The 15,286-nt window shown below is 35.3% G+C and overlaps 1 protein-coding gene across 5 annotated transcripts in view; it reads right to left on the minus strand.

Annotated features, from left to right (window-relative positions):
• The window catches only part of COL5A2 (collagen type V alpha 2 chain), a 59,200-nt gene that overhangs the window by 28,406 nt on the left and 15,508 nt on the right, over positions 1 to 15,286 (minus strand). For all 5 annotated transcript variants that reach the window (XR_014586416.1, XR_014586417.1, XR_014586418.1 and 2 more), the window contains exons 12-27: positions 13,977 to 14,021; positions 12,648 to 12,701; positions 11,802 to 11,846; positions 8,712 to 8,765; positions 6,861 to 6,959; positions 6,364 to 6,408; positions 6,160 to 6,258; positions 5,660 to 5,713; positions 4,437 to 4,544; positions 3,729 to 3,782; positions 2,894 to 2,992; positions 2,111 to 2,164; positions 1,203 to 1,301; positions 1,040 to 1,093; positions 886 to 939; positions 352 to 405 (exon numbers count right to left, since the gene is read on the minus strand). Coding sequence is in view for 1 of the 5 variants with exons in the window: in XM_083842870.1 (XP_083698996.1) it covers positions 352 to 405; positions 886 to 939; positions 1,040 to 1,093; positions 1,203 to 1,301; positions 2,111 to 2,164; positions 2,894 to 2,992; positions 3,729 to 3,782; positions 4,437 to 4,544; positions 5,660 to 5,713; positions 6,160 to 6,258; positions 6,364 to 6,408; positions 6,861 to 6,959; positions 8,712 to 8,765; positions 11,802 to 11,846; positions 12,648 to 12,701; positions 13,977 to 14,021 (1,071 nt within the window). In the remaining 4 variants the exon portion in view is untranslated. The remainder of the gene's footprint in view (positions 1 to 351; positions 406 to 885; positions 940 to 1,039; positions 1,094 to 1,202; positions 1,302 to 2,110; positions 2,165 to 2,893; positions 2,993 to 3,728; positions 3,783 to 4,436; positions 4,545 to 5,659; positions 5,714 to 6,159; positions 6,259 to 6,363; positions 6,409 to 6,860; positions 6,960 to 8,711; positions 8,766 to 11,801; positions 11,847 to 12,647; positions 12,702 to 13,976; positions 14,022 to 15,286) is intronic.

The raw sequence follows: 15,286 nt of genomic DNA on the forward strand, positions 1-15,286 counted from the left end.
TGTCCCTAAAAAATTAAGTTCTCTATAAACAGATTGACTTAACTTAATTAATACTTCATTATCAACAAAAAAAATATTTTGCTTTGTATTTGGAACATCTTTGGAAAATCTCCAAATAAAAACCGAAAAAAAAATATTGTCTCAAGAGATACAGAGCTGCCATTTAAGCCTTTGCCAGTTCAGTTTAGTGTATAGTTGATGTGAAAGCTATGTATCAGTAATCATTCTAAGCACTTTTGCCATCAATTCTGAAGCTGTGTTTTGTTAAACATCACTTGATTGAACTTCTCTAATTTAAGTTGATAAAGACATGGTTTATTTTTTTTCTGTTACAAAAACAAATGCACATACCTGAAACCCTGTAGGACCTGGAGGGCCTTGTTCTCCTCTTTCTCCTGCCAGACCCTACACAAAAGGAAATAAAAGTGTTAGAGGAATAGAGTCAGGTTCCACATTTTCCTTCTCTCTGAATATGTATATTTACAATTATGTATTTGTTTATTTCTCCCTGGCCAAGGTATACCCTATCTAAAAGATATAAAAGATAAAACTTATCTCCTTATTTCTTTAATATCCTCCCCCAAAATTCTGTGCTGATAGAAAAACACTCTGTTCCACTGAAACTAAGGAAGCTAGGAAAATAAACTATGAAAAAATTTTGCTCTTGTGCTATTTTTTTTATAATTGCCATAAAAGGAACTGGAAAACCAATATAAGCACATGTTAATACAAAGCCCACATTTTTTGTAGGATTTTTTTTTCATGTTATTGAAATTTTTGTTTGGAATCAACAAGTGGCATGAAGATAAATAAAAATAGAGGCAGAAAGATCAATGAACGGGTGGTAGGTCAGACAGCCAAGCAGTGTTGAAAAAGTTGACTTACTGGTGGGCCAACAGGACCGGAAGGACCAACTTCACCATCTTTACCAGGAGCTCCCTAAATTAAGATTACATAGTAAAAAGCCTTGTATAGTGAACATACATAACAGAAATGCACGCTTTCTGTAAGCACTGAAAATGATCACAGTCACACTCACTCTCTGTCCTGGGACACCCGCATTGCCTGCTTCTCCAGGTTTTCCAGGATCACCCTAATTTGCAGGAATAAAAATTACCATTTTTAGGTTTTGTTTTCAGCTATTAACATGTCTCCAAATGGTTATGGTTAAGCAGACCTTGGGTACTAGATGCAATACTCACACTACTACCCTTTGGACCAGGAAGGCCCATGCTGCCTGGCTGACCTCTGATTCCTATTGAACCTGCAGGACCAGGACGTCCATCTTCTCCAGGGGCACCCTACAGAGAAAAAGCGTTTTCCACATGAGATTAAAAATATTATTTATTCACATGAGCCTATTAAACTCTGGAAAATGACTCCCAGTGTAACTAGAGCCCAACCAGCTCTGACTGAACTTAAGAACAACCATGACCAGATAATCACTTGAATTACTTCAGCAAAATAATTTCCTTAAATGGAATTAAAATATTGGATTCATTTTGTCACAGCTCAGTAATTGAACCCATGCTGTGTCTCAGGAATCATAGAGGGAAAAGGTCAGCGATGACGGATGTCTTTCCAACATAAACCAAACAATCATAACAAAAAACCAGCATTTAATGCTAGAATTTTCTGTTTTAAAGTTGGTGAATATAGCAAGTGGTAGTTAAAACACTTTATCTTATATTGTTTACATATATAGAATAATATTAACATAGTTCGGTGCTACAGTTATCAGTCAAAGTGTCTTTAAAGCAGACAGAGCTCTAGCCACACTGTTGAAGCTAAGCAAATACGTAATTGTTATAATTGAACCATTACACACAATTATTTTATTGTTCCCAAAAAGAGACACTTAGAAAAGATATTTAGTTCACAATGATTGAAAAATATTGCAGCAACTGCTAAGCAGACACTGTTATACAGACAAAATTATAGGAACATTAATTGCACTAATTTTGGAGTTGGGAATCCAAAGTGAACACTTAAAAAAGAAGGTGAACCTTCAGAAATCAAGAAAAATCAGGTTAATAATGTAATTTTAATGAGTTGAGATCTCTGAATTACTGTGGAATTAGCTGAAAGGACCAAATGTTATGTTGCTTACCAAAGGACCAAGTTTTCCTTCAGGGCCTTGAACACCTGGATTTCCCGTCAAACCCTGAAAGTGAGAATAATATTGGTGTTAGGTTGCACATGTAAGTCTAGGACAATAGAAAATCGTAAATTAACCCAAAAGATATGCTCAGTTAATACTATTGTTAAAGCACTCAGATACTCTTCACACAATTTTCCTCTCTGCATGCAAAGTCCTCATCTTTATCTTCCAACTACTTTACAGCTTCATCATCCACTGTCTTTGACCTTCCTTTTTGCTATTCACCCTTTTCTCACTTTTACACCTCTTGAACCTCCCACAGATTCATCTTTACTTCTGCCAATATTACCCAGTGAACTATATCACCCCTTGTTCTTGATGCTTCCTCTCTCGTTTTGTGACATTCCATATTCTCCCTAAACCTTTTTCCAGAAAAAAATCTCTTGATGACATGCACCACTCAACTATATAAGTCATCAATCACCAATAAAATGAAGGTTAAGCTTTTAATTCATATTAGCTGTGGTAACTACGTGCTTTACAAGCACACATCCTTAAGTTGCATTAGCCAGTCTAAATCAGGGCTGTTTCTTTCAGAGACAAATGGAACTTGTGCTTTCCAACATCAGCAGAAAAAAAGACGACAGGTATTTTGGCCTTTACCCTTTAAGTAGTCCCACTGAAATAAATCTGTCCTCGTACAGCAGTTTCTTAATTTTACGAAGTGATGACTGCAAACTTTTGAAAATGAAAAATGTCATGGCCTATAGTGTACTGTTATTAACTACTTACCCTTGCACCTGGGAGGCCAGGTTCACCAGGGCGCCCAGGATCTCCCTGACCTCCTTTAGGACCAGAAGAACCTGCTGGACCACGCTCTCCTTGGGCACCCTACAAAGATACCAGGGCTATTTGTTAACAGGTATAACAGCCACAGTAAGAGAAAGTCAAATACAACAGATATCTTTAATTAAGGATATACATATATATATATATATATTTGAGAACAGACTTCCAAAACATTAATACTCTACTATTATTACTTTTTTTTTTTTTTCCAAATTTCTACTCTTCCATAACGCAAGCTTATGTAAGGACTTCAGAATCCCTGTATTTTTACCAAAAAGTTAAGAATTAGCAGAAACACTAGACAAACACATAGGTAAGTCATTTTCCTGCAAATGTTACAGCAATTAGGAAAAACACAGATAAGTTGATCTGTTCAAGGGACAAGCTAGAACAACTATACCACACACAAAGAAAGGCAATTCTTCAAATAATCACTTATTATAGAGCAATGTGTGTAGCAGTATAGTAGTACAAAGAGGTCAATGTCTTTTATCTATTCACATCTGAGCTTGAGGGAGCATTAACTCAGGGGCATACAGTGAAAGCTGAACATAACAGCAATTCAAAGTTATTTTCCCAGTAAACTTTTAGTCTCAAAACATTCAGACCCCTTCTTGGCATTTGCCAATTTCTTGTGAATCTACTTCCAGTGATTTTGAGGATCTGCCCACTTATCCAGAAGCACATGTTTTTAATGGAACACTTTCTTTCATATCTGCATGTATGAAAATTTAAAAAAAATGACCAAATAATAGACAGACACTTTTATTTCATTTACCTTTGGTCCAGGCAAGCCGTCAGAACCTGGAAAACCACGGTTTCCAGGAGCACCCTGGGAAAAGCCATAGATATATTACTGCCTTAATTTTTACATAACTTATTGTAAATAAAGTATTTGGTTTCTTGTCTGGAGGTAGGTACAGTTTGTTTCTTTATGATTTTCTTACTTCAATACTTTAACCTTGTTTTTTGGGCCATTTGGAGTGGTAAAAAAATCAGCATTTTATTCATGCATGCTGAACAGCCTCTTTGAAAACAGGATGATCGTTTGTATAGGGGTTAAGCACATCTTCTGCAGATTAGCTCATCATGTCTACAAACTATTACCATGCTGTACTGTACACTGAATTCACAAATTAGAATATCCACTGTAAAAGTAATACATAGTGACATGGATTTCTTTCCCCAAAAATAGTACTAAGAAGTAAGATCGATTCAGGATGCAAAAACCATCTTCCCATATTTTTATATCCTGAGCTTCAAAGTATCATTTTCAAAAAGATTATAGTATATTACAGAAGACAACATCCTAAAGTCACTAATCTGGTACAGAACCAAGTCGTAGCCATTATTTGACTACTGTTAGGAAAATAAAGTTTGGCCACACCTACAACCAAAGTCTATGAAAATTAATGGTTAGGTCAAGTTCAAAACCTTTTCAGATTGTCAGTGCATCTCTCACAAGACATTCTTCTGGATTGCTTACCCTCTCTCCAACAGGACCTGGTGGACCTACTGACCCAGGATCACCTCGAGGGCCTCTTTTCCCTTCTTCACCTATAGGACCAATGGGACCCTGTGGACCTTGTGGACCCTATTAAAAGTAAAATATGTTTGAAAATTCATTGTTAAGCTCACCACTGCTCATATTGAAACAGATTATCTTCTAAACATCATAAACATTTTTTCCAAATAAAGGAGGAAAGAAAAAATAGTTAAGGTTTTGATTCAGTTATAAAACACAGCATTTCAGGACCAGTTTTTCTCTTTTTTCATTATTTATAAGCAAATTCTTCAGTAAGAAGGTCACTATGAATAAATTGTACTATAACTGTACAGTTTGGCAATACTCTATTATTACTACTATATTATTATTATTACTCTATTATTATTATTACACTGCTTATTATAATAATCTATTTGCTCAGAAATGGTAATTTTTAATTTTATTTATTATGATCAATTGAACAAGTAGCAAAAGACTCAAAATCAATGACATTCTTGAAGAAATTCTCAAAGAAACAAGAAGCCAGTCAGTGGTAAGGAAAACATTATTTTATCTGCACAGGTTTTTTGGTTGTTGCATGCTCACTTAAACTGGTGAGAAAGAAAAACTAAAGATAGATTGACAAACCAAACTGAACCCAACTTTGCAGAATAACTTTTCCTCCAAAATTCATATGGTTACTGCATGAAATTAGCCATGTTCCCGAAGAATAATTCATAAACGTTAGCTGTGGGATAAACAGCTATTCATACCATACAAGTATAGATATATTTGTATTACTTTAATAATTTGTATATATTCACCTGCATAAGTATAAAGTGTATTAAATGTATGTTTAAACAAATACTTGTTTATTATGATTAGCACACAGATCTGTGTGCTTTTAAATGTCCAGAAACATGTGGGATCCATTTCTTGTGTGATGAAGAAATTAGAACAGAAACCTCAGTAGCTGCTGGCTTCTCTGTCTTTGAGGCCTATAAGGGGTAAGCTATTTATAATATCAAAGGACCTGCTTTACCATTCTTTCTTTATACTGTCTAGCCAGGTTCACTTTGGTTTGTCTTCCACAATAAGTATTTGACAAACAGAAGTAATCATGAGAAATAACATCACAAATGTCTTGAAAACTGTACCAGTCTATTCCAAATACTCTTACAAGCCTTTGTGATTCCTATTCATTTTACAAAGCTTATACTTACTGGTTCGCCTTTGGGTCCTGCTTCTCCCTTGAAACCTGGAACACCAGGGTCTCCCTGAAAAAAAAAAAAAAAACCAATCACATGATTAACACCTATAGAGTTAAAACTCTGCATAAATCATTCGATCATTTTGGATTATGTGATGAAATAGAAAAACATTCTCTAGTAACTAGTTGTAGGTAATATAAATAGGATATTTTCAATGGTTTCTCTTTCCCTTTAGTGTGTTTGTTTATTATGACATTTGCACAAAAACTTTAGTGAAAAACTTTTAATTTGGGGAGATAACAGTTACTGTTTTTCAAAATTTATATATACACACTTAGATTTCTAAGAAAGCCATAACAGTATTTTGGATGTGCAGAAGACTCACAAGATCTGACTCTCAGCATACTCATTAATTTATTTAATGGAACCTTACTGCTAATCACTGTTTTAGTTTCATGGAGTGACACATTTTCTAGATATCGTAATTTCCGTGGTGACAAAGCCATCATTACCGGCTGCCCTCGAATACCAGGTGGACCAGTACTGCCTTGGGGTCCTGGGGAGCCAGGTGGACCTGATAAGCCAGGGGGACCTCCGGTGCCAGGAGATCCCTACAAATAGAAATAACAGCGTGGTAAAGAAAAATAATAATATAAATAAGGAAATAAAATAAATCCACTTACACAATTTCTTCAGCAAGCCATGTGACTACTTACGGTTGGGCCTTTAGCACCTGGGGAACCATCTGTCCCTTCAGTACCCTAAAAATAACACACAAATCATTAAAATTAATTTTAGTTAGGGGGAGGTTGATAACAAAAGCAGAAGATAGCTGTTTGATGCACTTTACAAGAGCAAAAAATAAAGACTATTAAATAAATATATTAACATAGGATCTACTTCTGCAAATGTAAATAGTAACAAAGTGTGCGAGTTAACGTGACTTTTCATCTTCATATCTTAAGCTTTAAAGTAATTGTAGGATTGAGACTATACCACACTGTGCAACTTGAAGCTTTCCAAGTTTTTTTAATTGAATTATAGAAAGTTGTTTTGAACAAAACCAGAAAACAAATAAATGATACATTTTCTTTTCTGGAGGAGAAAGTAATTTGGGCAAAACTCACTGCCTGTCAAATGGGGTATTAAAATTTCCTATAAACAGGCAACATGCACACACTAACTACTGAGGAACTCGATTTAATATACTTACTGGAAGACCTTGCGATCCAGCTGGGCCTTGTGGACCTGTTTCACCTCTTTGTCCTTGAGGGCCTTCAGGACCACGAGGACCTGTTGGACCTGCTTCTCCCTAAGACATCACAAAATAAGACAACTGGAGATTATTTTGATCTAAATAGTAGCACTTCAAAGTAACTAAGGAGGAATACTAGGTTCATAAGACAAAAACAACTCAGATCTTTAAATACTTCATTATCCTTAAAATATATTTTGACTTAATTCTGTGTCAATGTGAACATAAAACTTCAAAACTACAAACAGATTTTTTTCTCAATGTATAAAAGGAAACTTTCTACGGAGGAGCAGCACTCTATCCAGTGGCCCAAATCAGATCAGATATTTTAGACAGACATCTCTATCTAAAATCCCAGGACAGATTTGCAATTCAGAAGCTTTATTTTAGCTTTGTTACAAGCATTGAGATGTAGGAGTAACAAAACATTTGGTTTTTTTGCATAGTACAAATTAACTTGCTGTTGCAGCACTATATTATATGTTAAACAAACAAATATATATTTATACATGCAATATTCTGTAATACTCTGATTGTCACAGGTTATGCTGGTTAGAGTATGACAGACCAAACAAATGATCACTCCCAGCAAAGCCTTGCCAGGGTGGACTGGATCCTCCTCCAACAAAACAATTTCTTCTGAGATCTCCTTTGAATTCTATTTTTATAAAGGAAATTTTAATTTTAATTTTGGAATTGATGCTGTTAATATTGCATCTTCAGAACTCAAGTGCACATTTTCAATATGTAGTCTGCTTAGCTTTTATAATTTCAAAGCAGCTATTCCAATTTATATCATCTGATGATCTAACTTGAAGGTAGCTCCTCCTTTTCAAAAGTTTTCGTTGATTCTTCACATGACAGTTTCTCCAAATATTTATTTAGATACTTAGTACTGTTTAGCCATACCAAACCATTTCATGACATGCACTAAAAAGGCCTATTATTTAATTATATATGTTATGTTAATACTATTAAGACTCGTTTCCAAAAAAAAAAAAAAAATGTTTCATGAATGTTGCCGGCTTTATGACAACAAAAAACATCTGCTGAACTTGGCTACCTGGCTAATTGAAAAAGAATTTCTTTTTGTATAATTTTTTCTTGTCATGTTTAAGAATTGGAAACAGCTAAGAGCAGTTGGGTGAAGGGCAATTGAAAGAAGTATAGGGAAACTGTATGAGTCATCTTTTCTATCTTCTTTGCAGACTTATTCTCAAGGCTAGGAAAAAAATAATTGAGTGGTTTCTAGAAAAACAAGAGAGGAAATTCCCACAAACACAGTACCAGAACTAGTGAAAGTTTTCCATGTTAGCCCAATCACTCAGAACCACAAAAGTTTGAAATCGTCATTTGAATTATTGCAATAAATTGTGGTACATCTCTGTTGGGGTTTCAGGCATTTTTCCTATCACTTTAGGTCATCTCAAAAACTGTTGTTGGCCAAAACTGGTCACTGGAAGGTGCTGCTTCCTTACTAAGTCTTGGATTAGTCATCACAGCTCAACTTGCAGAACTCATCTTGTTATTCTTTAAATAAACTGCACAAGATTTTGGGAGCACAGCATGACAGTTATCTTATTATCATCCTTTAGTGCAAGCAAAAGTGAAAACAAAAAAAAATATCTTAATTGTGGTGAGTTCCAACTATTTCATTTGACTTCTGATTTCCATCTTCTTTCTCAAGAATATCAAGACTGATTTCACAGCAATTCTTAGTGACCTGTGTACACGTCATTATGGAAACACTATGTAGTCCAGGGTGATTCTGTGCTGTTAAACATACTAAAAGGTAGTTTTATTTCATACCTTTACACCAGGAGCACCTGGAAAACCTGGAGAACCAGTTATGCCAAGTGGACCCTGTAAAAGATAGACACAAAAATGTATAATTCCAGTGTTTAGATCATACAGATAAGTATCTAATCATTGGGTAAATATGATTCTGGGATTACATATATTTTCATCGTAAAATATTTTTCATAACAAAAAATAAATAGCTATATATTTTTTTCTGAGAGTTGTACACAATTCTATGGAATTGTGATGTTTTAATAATATATTTACTGAATTATAAGTAAATTTGCAGCTTGATTCAGCTATTAATGTGCAAATTGCAACATATACAAATCAAAGTTATTATAGCAATTGTTTTTCAATTTTTGTTTAAATAAAGTCTTATTTTCTCTCTCTAGGTTTATATTACTGTGGTATGGCAAGGAAAATATATTTGTTCAGTGATCACAATTTGTCCTGCAGAAAGTAGCAGAGGAGAGTTTCAATTATTTTAAACATAAAACACTAACCTATAAAAAGGAGAAATACTAGTCACTTCTCCATTGAAACAATTGTGTTGCTAGACAAGATTTTTGAGGTGAACAATATGACAAGTAATAATATAATTAAAGGCCGTGCAACTACATGTTCCTGCTTCCTACTCTTCTCTCCCATTGAGATTCCCAAACTCACAACCAAATTCATTTGCAAACTTTAAAATGCAGGTTTTGTATTATGTTTTCAAGGCTATATAGACAAAGATGTACAGCAGGAAGTGTTTATTGCTTGGATTTTTGTACAGATATAGGCAGATATTTCTGGAAGAGAAGGAAAGGCTTGTTTATGGCATACCATGAAACACTATTCCATGCAGAGGTTCATCTTCAGTTCCCAAAAGCAGTACAGCGGAAAGTCTGACAGCTTGAGCAGACCACTCTATTGATGTCGCTACACTATTTCGAGTTCTAGAGTCAAATTCTTGGTGCCTTGTACTGCAGAGCACAGGTGCACCTTACATTTGGGCATGGATGCAACCAGCTGGACTTGCATTACATGGCAGACTGGCCAAAGTCACTAGACAGCAAACTGCAGATGTATATACTGTAACACACCTGGTATGATGCTAACCCCATTAAACAGAAAGGCTTCCTATTAAGGACCTTGGAATAAATTATAAATTGTTTCCCTTTCCATAATGCCTCTTGTGCTGAACAATATATTCAACAGAAGAACATTTCTGCTGTATTAAACTCTGTGTGGCGGCACACGGTGGTTATAAGTATTCACTACAATTCTGGCTTCCCAGATGATTCCTCTCTCTTTTCCTGATTTTCTCTCTTTTTGTAAAATATGATGCATACCATGAAAAAATGTTCTATGTAATGAACCTCTGCTGACAAACTTAATAAGAACAATTTGTAACAGTGAGTATTAGTTACAGACAACATTTCTGCCATGACCTCGCACTGGATTTCTACAGAACTGATGTAACAGCTCAGTAAGTATAATTCTGAAAACCTATGTCCCAGTTTATTGGCTCACAAATACACGTCTGCCAAATCTCTCTGTCATTTCAAGGAGAATTCCAGAATTAGGGCAGACCACTGTACTGACTCAGATAACAATGCATTTCATTAACTCTTCCTCCAATAAGAAACATATGCATTAAGAATCAGTATCTCCCTTGTGACTCTGTATGGGAATTTACCAAAAATGTTAGTCAACCAATTATCATATCCAGTGAAGCTGAACTCATGTCTTATGCCAAATAAAAATTTCAAGCTTCGTGTAGAATGGCTTGCTCTTAACTCTATTTTGCTTTCAGTACTGAAAAATCTTTTCACTGGTTCAAAGCTTCTTCTAATAAGTTGCCCTTTTTTTGTGATACACTAAATAACTGAGTTTTTAAGCCTTTAGACAAATACTTATCTGTTTCTATTACAGTTACTTTTTTTAAAAATGAAGTTTGTCAGAAAACAGTTCATTAAGGTGACATAGATAAAATAAATGTTTCTCAGGACTTATATCACTATGAAAAAAAGTTTCTACAGAATGAAATTTTAATTGTGGTCAGGTGTGTTTGGGGATTGGTTTCTTGTTTGTTTGTGGGGTTTTTTGTTGTTTGTTTTTTGTTTGCTTTTTTGATTTGCTTTGCTTTTTAAGTTGAACATCACAAAGTGGTAAAGGTTCATGTTGGCTGCATCAACAGGCGGAAACTGTCAACTGCATCCCAGCAGTGATGCTTGCAAAATAAACACACAAACAAACAAAAACCGACATTTTTAAGGTGTGAGTTGGTCTAGCACAAATAGCATGAAATCATCTTAAACTTCCATTTGCAAAGGCAATACATAACTACTGTTTAACTGTTAATAATCACACTGGCTTCCGCATACATTTGCTCACGTGAATTGACTTAAATGCATCTTGCAAATGCACTATGATATTGGATCATAGGAACAAAACTATCACCCTTTGGTATGCTAACATCCACACTTTAAGCTGCCACAGTCATATTCAGCTCAACTGCAATTATGTCAGAACTTCCACAATCATGCATACCAGGCTTTCTCAGTAAGACACTTTTTATCAATTTGGAAAATGTTCACACATATGCTGCTGGTTCTTCAGTTCAGTGTGTGACTGTCTATAATTAAAAGTCTGTCTTTTACATGTTTTGTAATGGATCAATTGCAAGTATCGAGTTTTGCTATTGGTGAACGCATTTCATCTTGCTGAGAATGGGTATAACCTCATTTGTCAACTTTGTACGTAAAGGAAGATAACCTGCAATTATAAACTGTTGTACATATCGTTAAGATAATTATAGCCCTAAAACATGGATCCTACTTCATAAAAGCAGCAAGGCATCATCTCTCCAGGGAAGGTGCTGTATCCTACCCCTCTGCAAATTAAAACCTTTAGATGAAGTAAAATACAGAGCATTGTTTCTCAGCACTAAAGCTATGGTCAGTGCCAGAACCAGGAACCAATTACAGATATTCTAGGGACACTTTCTTTTACCAGCAACTACCAACAGTTGTTTGTGTTTCTTTTGGTGATGTCAAAAGGAAAGTGCTAAATATGAAGTGAAATAAAAATGTGATTACGAAAGAAACTTACCATTGGCCCTGGCTTCCCAGGCATTCCATGCTGGCCACGTCCACCCTAGATATGAAAACAGACAAACATTTGTAAGAACTCTTTTTTTTTTCTTTCTTTCTTTTTTTTTAAGTTGTCATTAGCATTTGTGGTAACAGCCATACAGACTAAAGCATTCAAACAAATGCTGGATTACATTTGGAAGAAATTATGCTTCCTTTAAGTAAACAGATTTCTCTATTAAATTCAGAGAGGACGATATTTTGACACTGTCATTGTATGGAACAATAACAAATTGAGCACAGAAAAGTCATGGGGAGAAATGTAAGAAAAAAAGTACAAGCAGTTTTTGACACTAGATGTAAAGGAACAGAGAGAAATTTCTACTCAAATATGGTCTCATGTCAAGGCTAATCCCCCTTTTTGCTGAAAAGCAAAATAATTTTTAACAAGATTGCTTTCTTGCCTGGAGTTAAATGGTAATAGTTAATATAAATTGAAAGCCTAGATTTTCATTTTAATCTTGTTTCCAAACTTTTTTCTCTCTCTTTCAAGAGAAAAGCCATATTGCACAGAAACAAATAAGAAATTTAAGAATCACGGAAATAAGTGGTGGGAGGATATCTGGCTACTTGGGCAATTCTAGCTTGAGAAATTACCATGCAGCTAACATTTTCCTTTTAAAGCTGTTTTGACTTTTGAAATATATATTAATCATTTCACCCCAAAAACTCTGTCCAGTCTATAACTTTCTTAAGCAAAAGTCACAATGGAAGTGACTAGCAGTCACACAAAAAAAAAGCACTTCCAGGCTAATGGCTTTAAAACAGAAGAATTACAAGGAGACAGAATCAAGACCCTACTTACAGGGGCACCCTGTGGTCCAATTCGACCTCTCTCTCCTGGCATTCCTCTAGGTCCCTTGAAGAGAGAATTAAAATAAATAAATAAAATCAGTATTCAAGAGGTCATCATGGTAGAATAACAAAAAGTGGAAAAAACAGCTCACTTGATTTTTTCTCCATAGAGGAGGGGACGCTCCCACTCCCCTCCCCATCCCACCCCATCCTTTTTTAATCCATCTTTTTCATTTATTTTTACTTTTTCTTCAAAAAGCCTTGACTTTTCTTTTCCTTCAAATAAGTTTTGCACTGCATTACTCTTTAGCACTTTTCTGTTCCATCTTCTTTGTGTGTTTGTAACAAGAACACGATTAGTTTCACTGAGACTACAAGTACAATAAGAACTGGCGATGTGAACAAGGGTTGCAGAAACCAAGGGCCATGGTTTTTTCCTCCTGTAGTTTTACCTTTTCTTGTTCTATGGCAGGAAAGAAGTAGCAGCTTACATAAATCCTTGCAGCCTCACAGGCTCGCCCAGTGGAAATTTAATAGACTGCAATTTCTCTTTTCCTGCTCCAACAGTATTTCTCATTTTAAACACATTAGAATGAATTCTATATATACTCACTAGGGTCAATAACGCAATCTCATTTACTATGGCTCATTCACAAACTAGGTTCCACTTCAGGGACATTGCATTCTGCATGACACAAGATAGTGCTTCACAGAGATGTCATTAACTTATGTAAAGCACCTGTCTGATATCTGTAAGCACTGCTGAAAGTGGATTTTTGGAATTTATACTGTTTACAGTTTTCCAAAACCATATCTGAATGAAAACTACTCTGAGAAAAAGTTTCTCTATTTTTATGCCACACATACTTATCCTCACCATAACCTCATAACCTCCCAACTCCTCTCTCTGTGATTTTCTTAGTTAGTGCATCTCTGACCTAAATTATTCTGTTTCTATCACAGAATGTAATAACCTAATCCATATGAAGCATCAACACATTGGAGGAAAAAAAGAAAAAAAAAAAAAAAAGAATGTAGTTACCCCTAAATTTCTGTGCATTGGCAAACAAATACAAAACCTACATTCAAATTTCTGTTATAATCTTCTGATTTATCGTAATTATTTGTATGCCTGTGAATTGCCAGGAATAACAACTTACAATGGACTAAAACTACTCTTAGTACAATAGAAAACAAAGCCTTAATAAGGAGAAAACTCAGCCTCAAGACATCAAGTACAGATCTCAAAACCATAAAATTCCTGCATATACTACTGGCAATAACATGAACAATCTTAAAAACAGTTCTGTAAGTAATATCCACTACATGTGACACTCACTAGAGGACCCGTTGCACCCATGGCACCTGTTGGTCCAGATTCTCCCTAGAAAGTGAAATGAAATGACACAGTTAGAGGGAACAGGTTAGAGGATAATAGAGTTACATGTCTCATTCCCTTCCTCTGCACTTATGTTAGACCTAAGAGGCAGATTTGCATAGTCGTTTGTGTGCATCACACCTGCTCCAAGGACATCATTTCATATACCCTTGGTATACAGGAAATACTGTCGTCATCTTCTCCCCCGGTGTTTCCCATCTCTCTTTCATTTTCACTTCATTCACCAATTAATGGAGTATTGTCAAGTCCAATGTTTCAGCTCTTGTTGCATCCACAGAAAGTGGTAGACAGTATTAGCAAAGAAATCTCATCTTAGACAAGCTTTAAACTCCTGATTTCACAGTTAAATTTACATTTGTGGAAGATTCCCTTCATTTACTACATTTTTAATCTGAAGGAATAGGTTTAGCCCACCTGTGATTGTCACCTTCAGCAAACCAAAATGTTTCAGTATTGGCACTGATTAGCATGGAAAATCCTGAAAAAAAGTCTTCTATGCTTTATTAAAATAACTTTTAATCCATCTTGAAAATACTGAATGCAGCTGGCTATCCCATGTTGTCACTGCTTTGAGCCAAAGTAGTAAAGGTGGTGCAGTACCAGTGAGGGTCAAAAATACTAAGAGAATAAAATTGTTAGGTGAGAAATATTTGGTTTGATAAACTATGCTCCCCTCTGCAACATCTGCTTCTTTTAAGCCAACCTTGTTTAAACCTAGTATGGTAACCTAAAAGAAGAAAGTTAGGATTTAATTGTTTTATTTTATTAACTAAAGAAAATATTAGAAAACTGTCCTCACTCTGTTTTAAGTTTGGCTGACACAAGTCACTACAATCAGGATTTCCAAGGGAATTCAGAAAGCAGCAACGGAGCAGTCTCTCAACCAGTTCACACAAAAACAACAAGAACCATATACTAGCCAAGTGGCAATGTGTATGGGCTCCTTGCTAACAGAATTTGCCGTCTTCAACATTGCATAGGTGTCACAGAGAGACCTTAGTTAATTCACCGCATGATACTCTACAGAACTAAAACTGAGTCCCAAATGAAACTGTGACCAGCAGTTCACTCAAACTCCCTCTTCCTGTATAGAGACCAGACATGCCAGTTTGTAACAGTTGATGTGGATTGAACACACAGTAAAAATAGTCAATTCCATATAGCCTCTTCAGCAAAAATGTAACTCCATTCAAGTACCACTCATAGGAGAGGGTACAAAGCTTTGTTCTAAAGATCTATTATCTTACACT

This window comes from Anser anser (assembly GCF_964211835.1).
Source record: "Anser anser genome assembly, chromosome: 6".
NCBI classification, from domain to species: Eukaryota; Metazoa; Chordata; class Aves; order Anseriformes; family Anatidae; genus Anser; species Anser anser.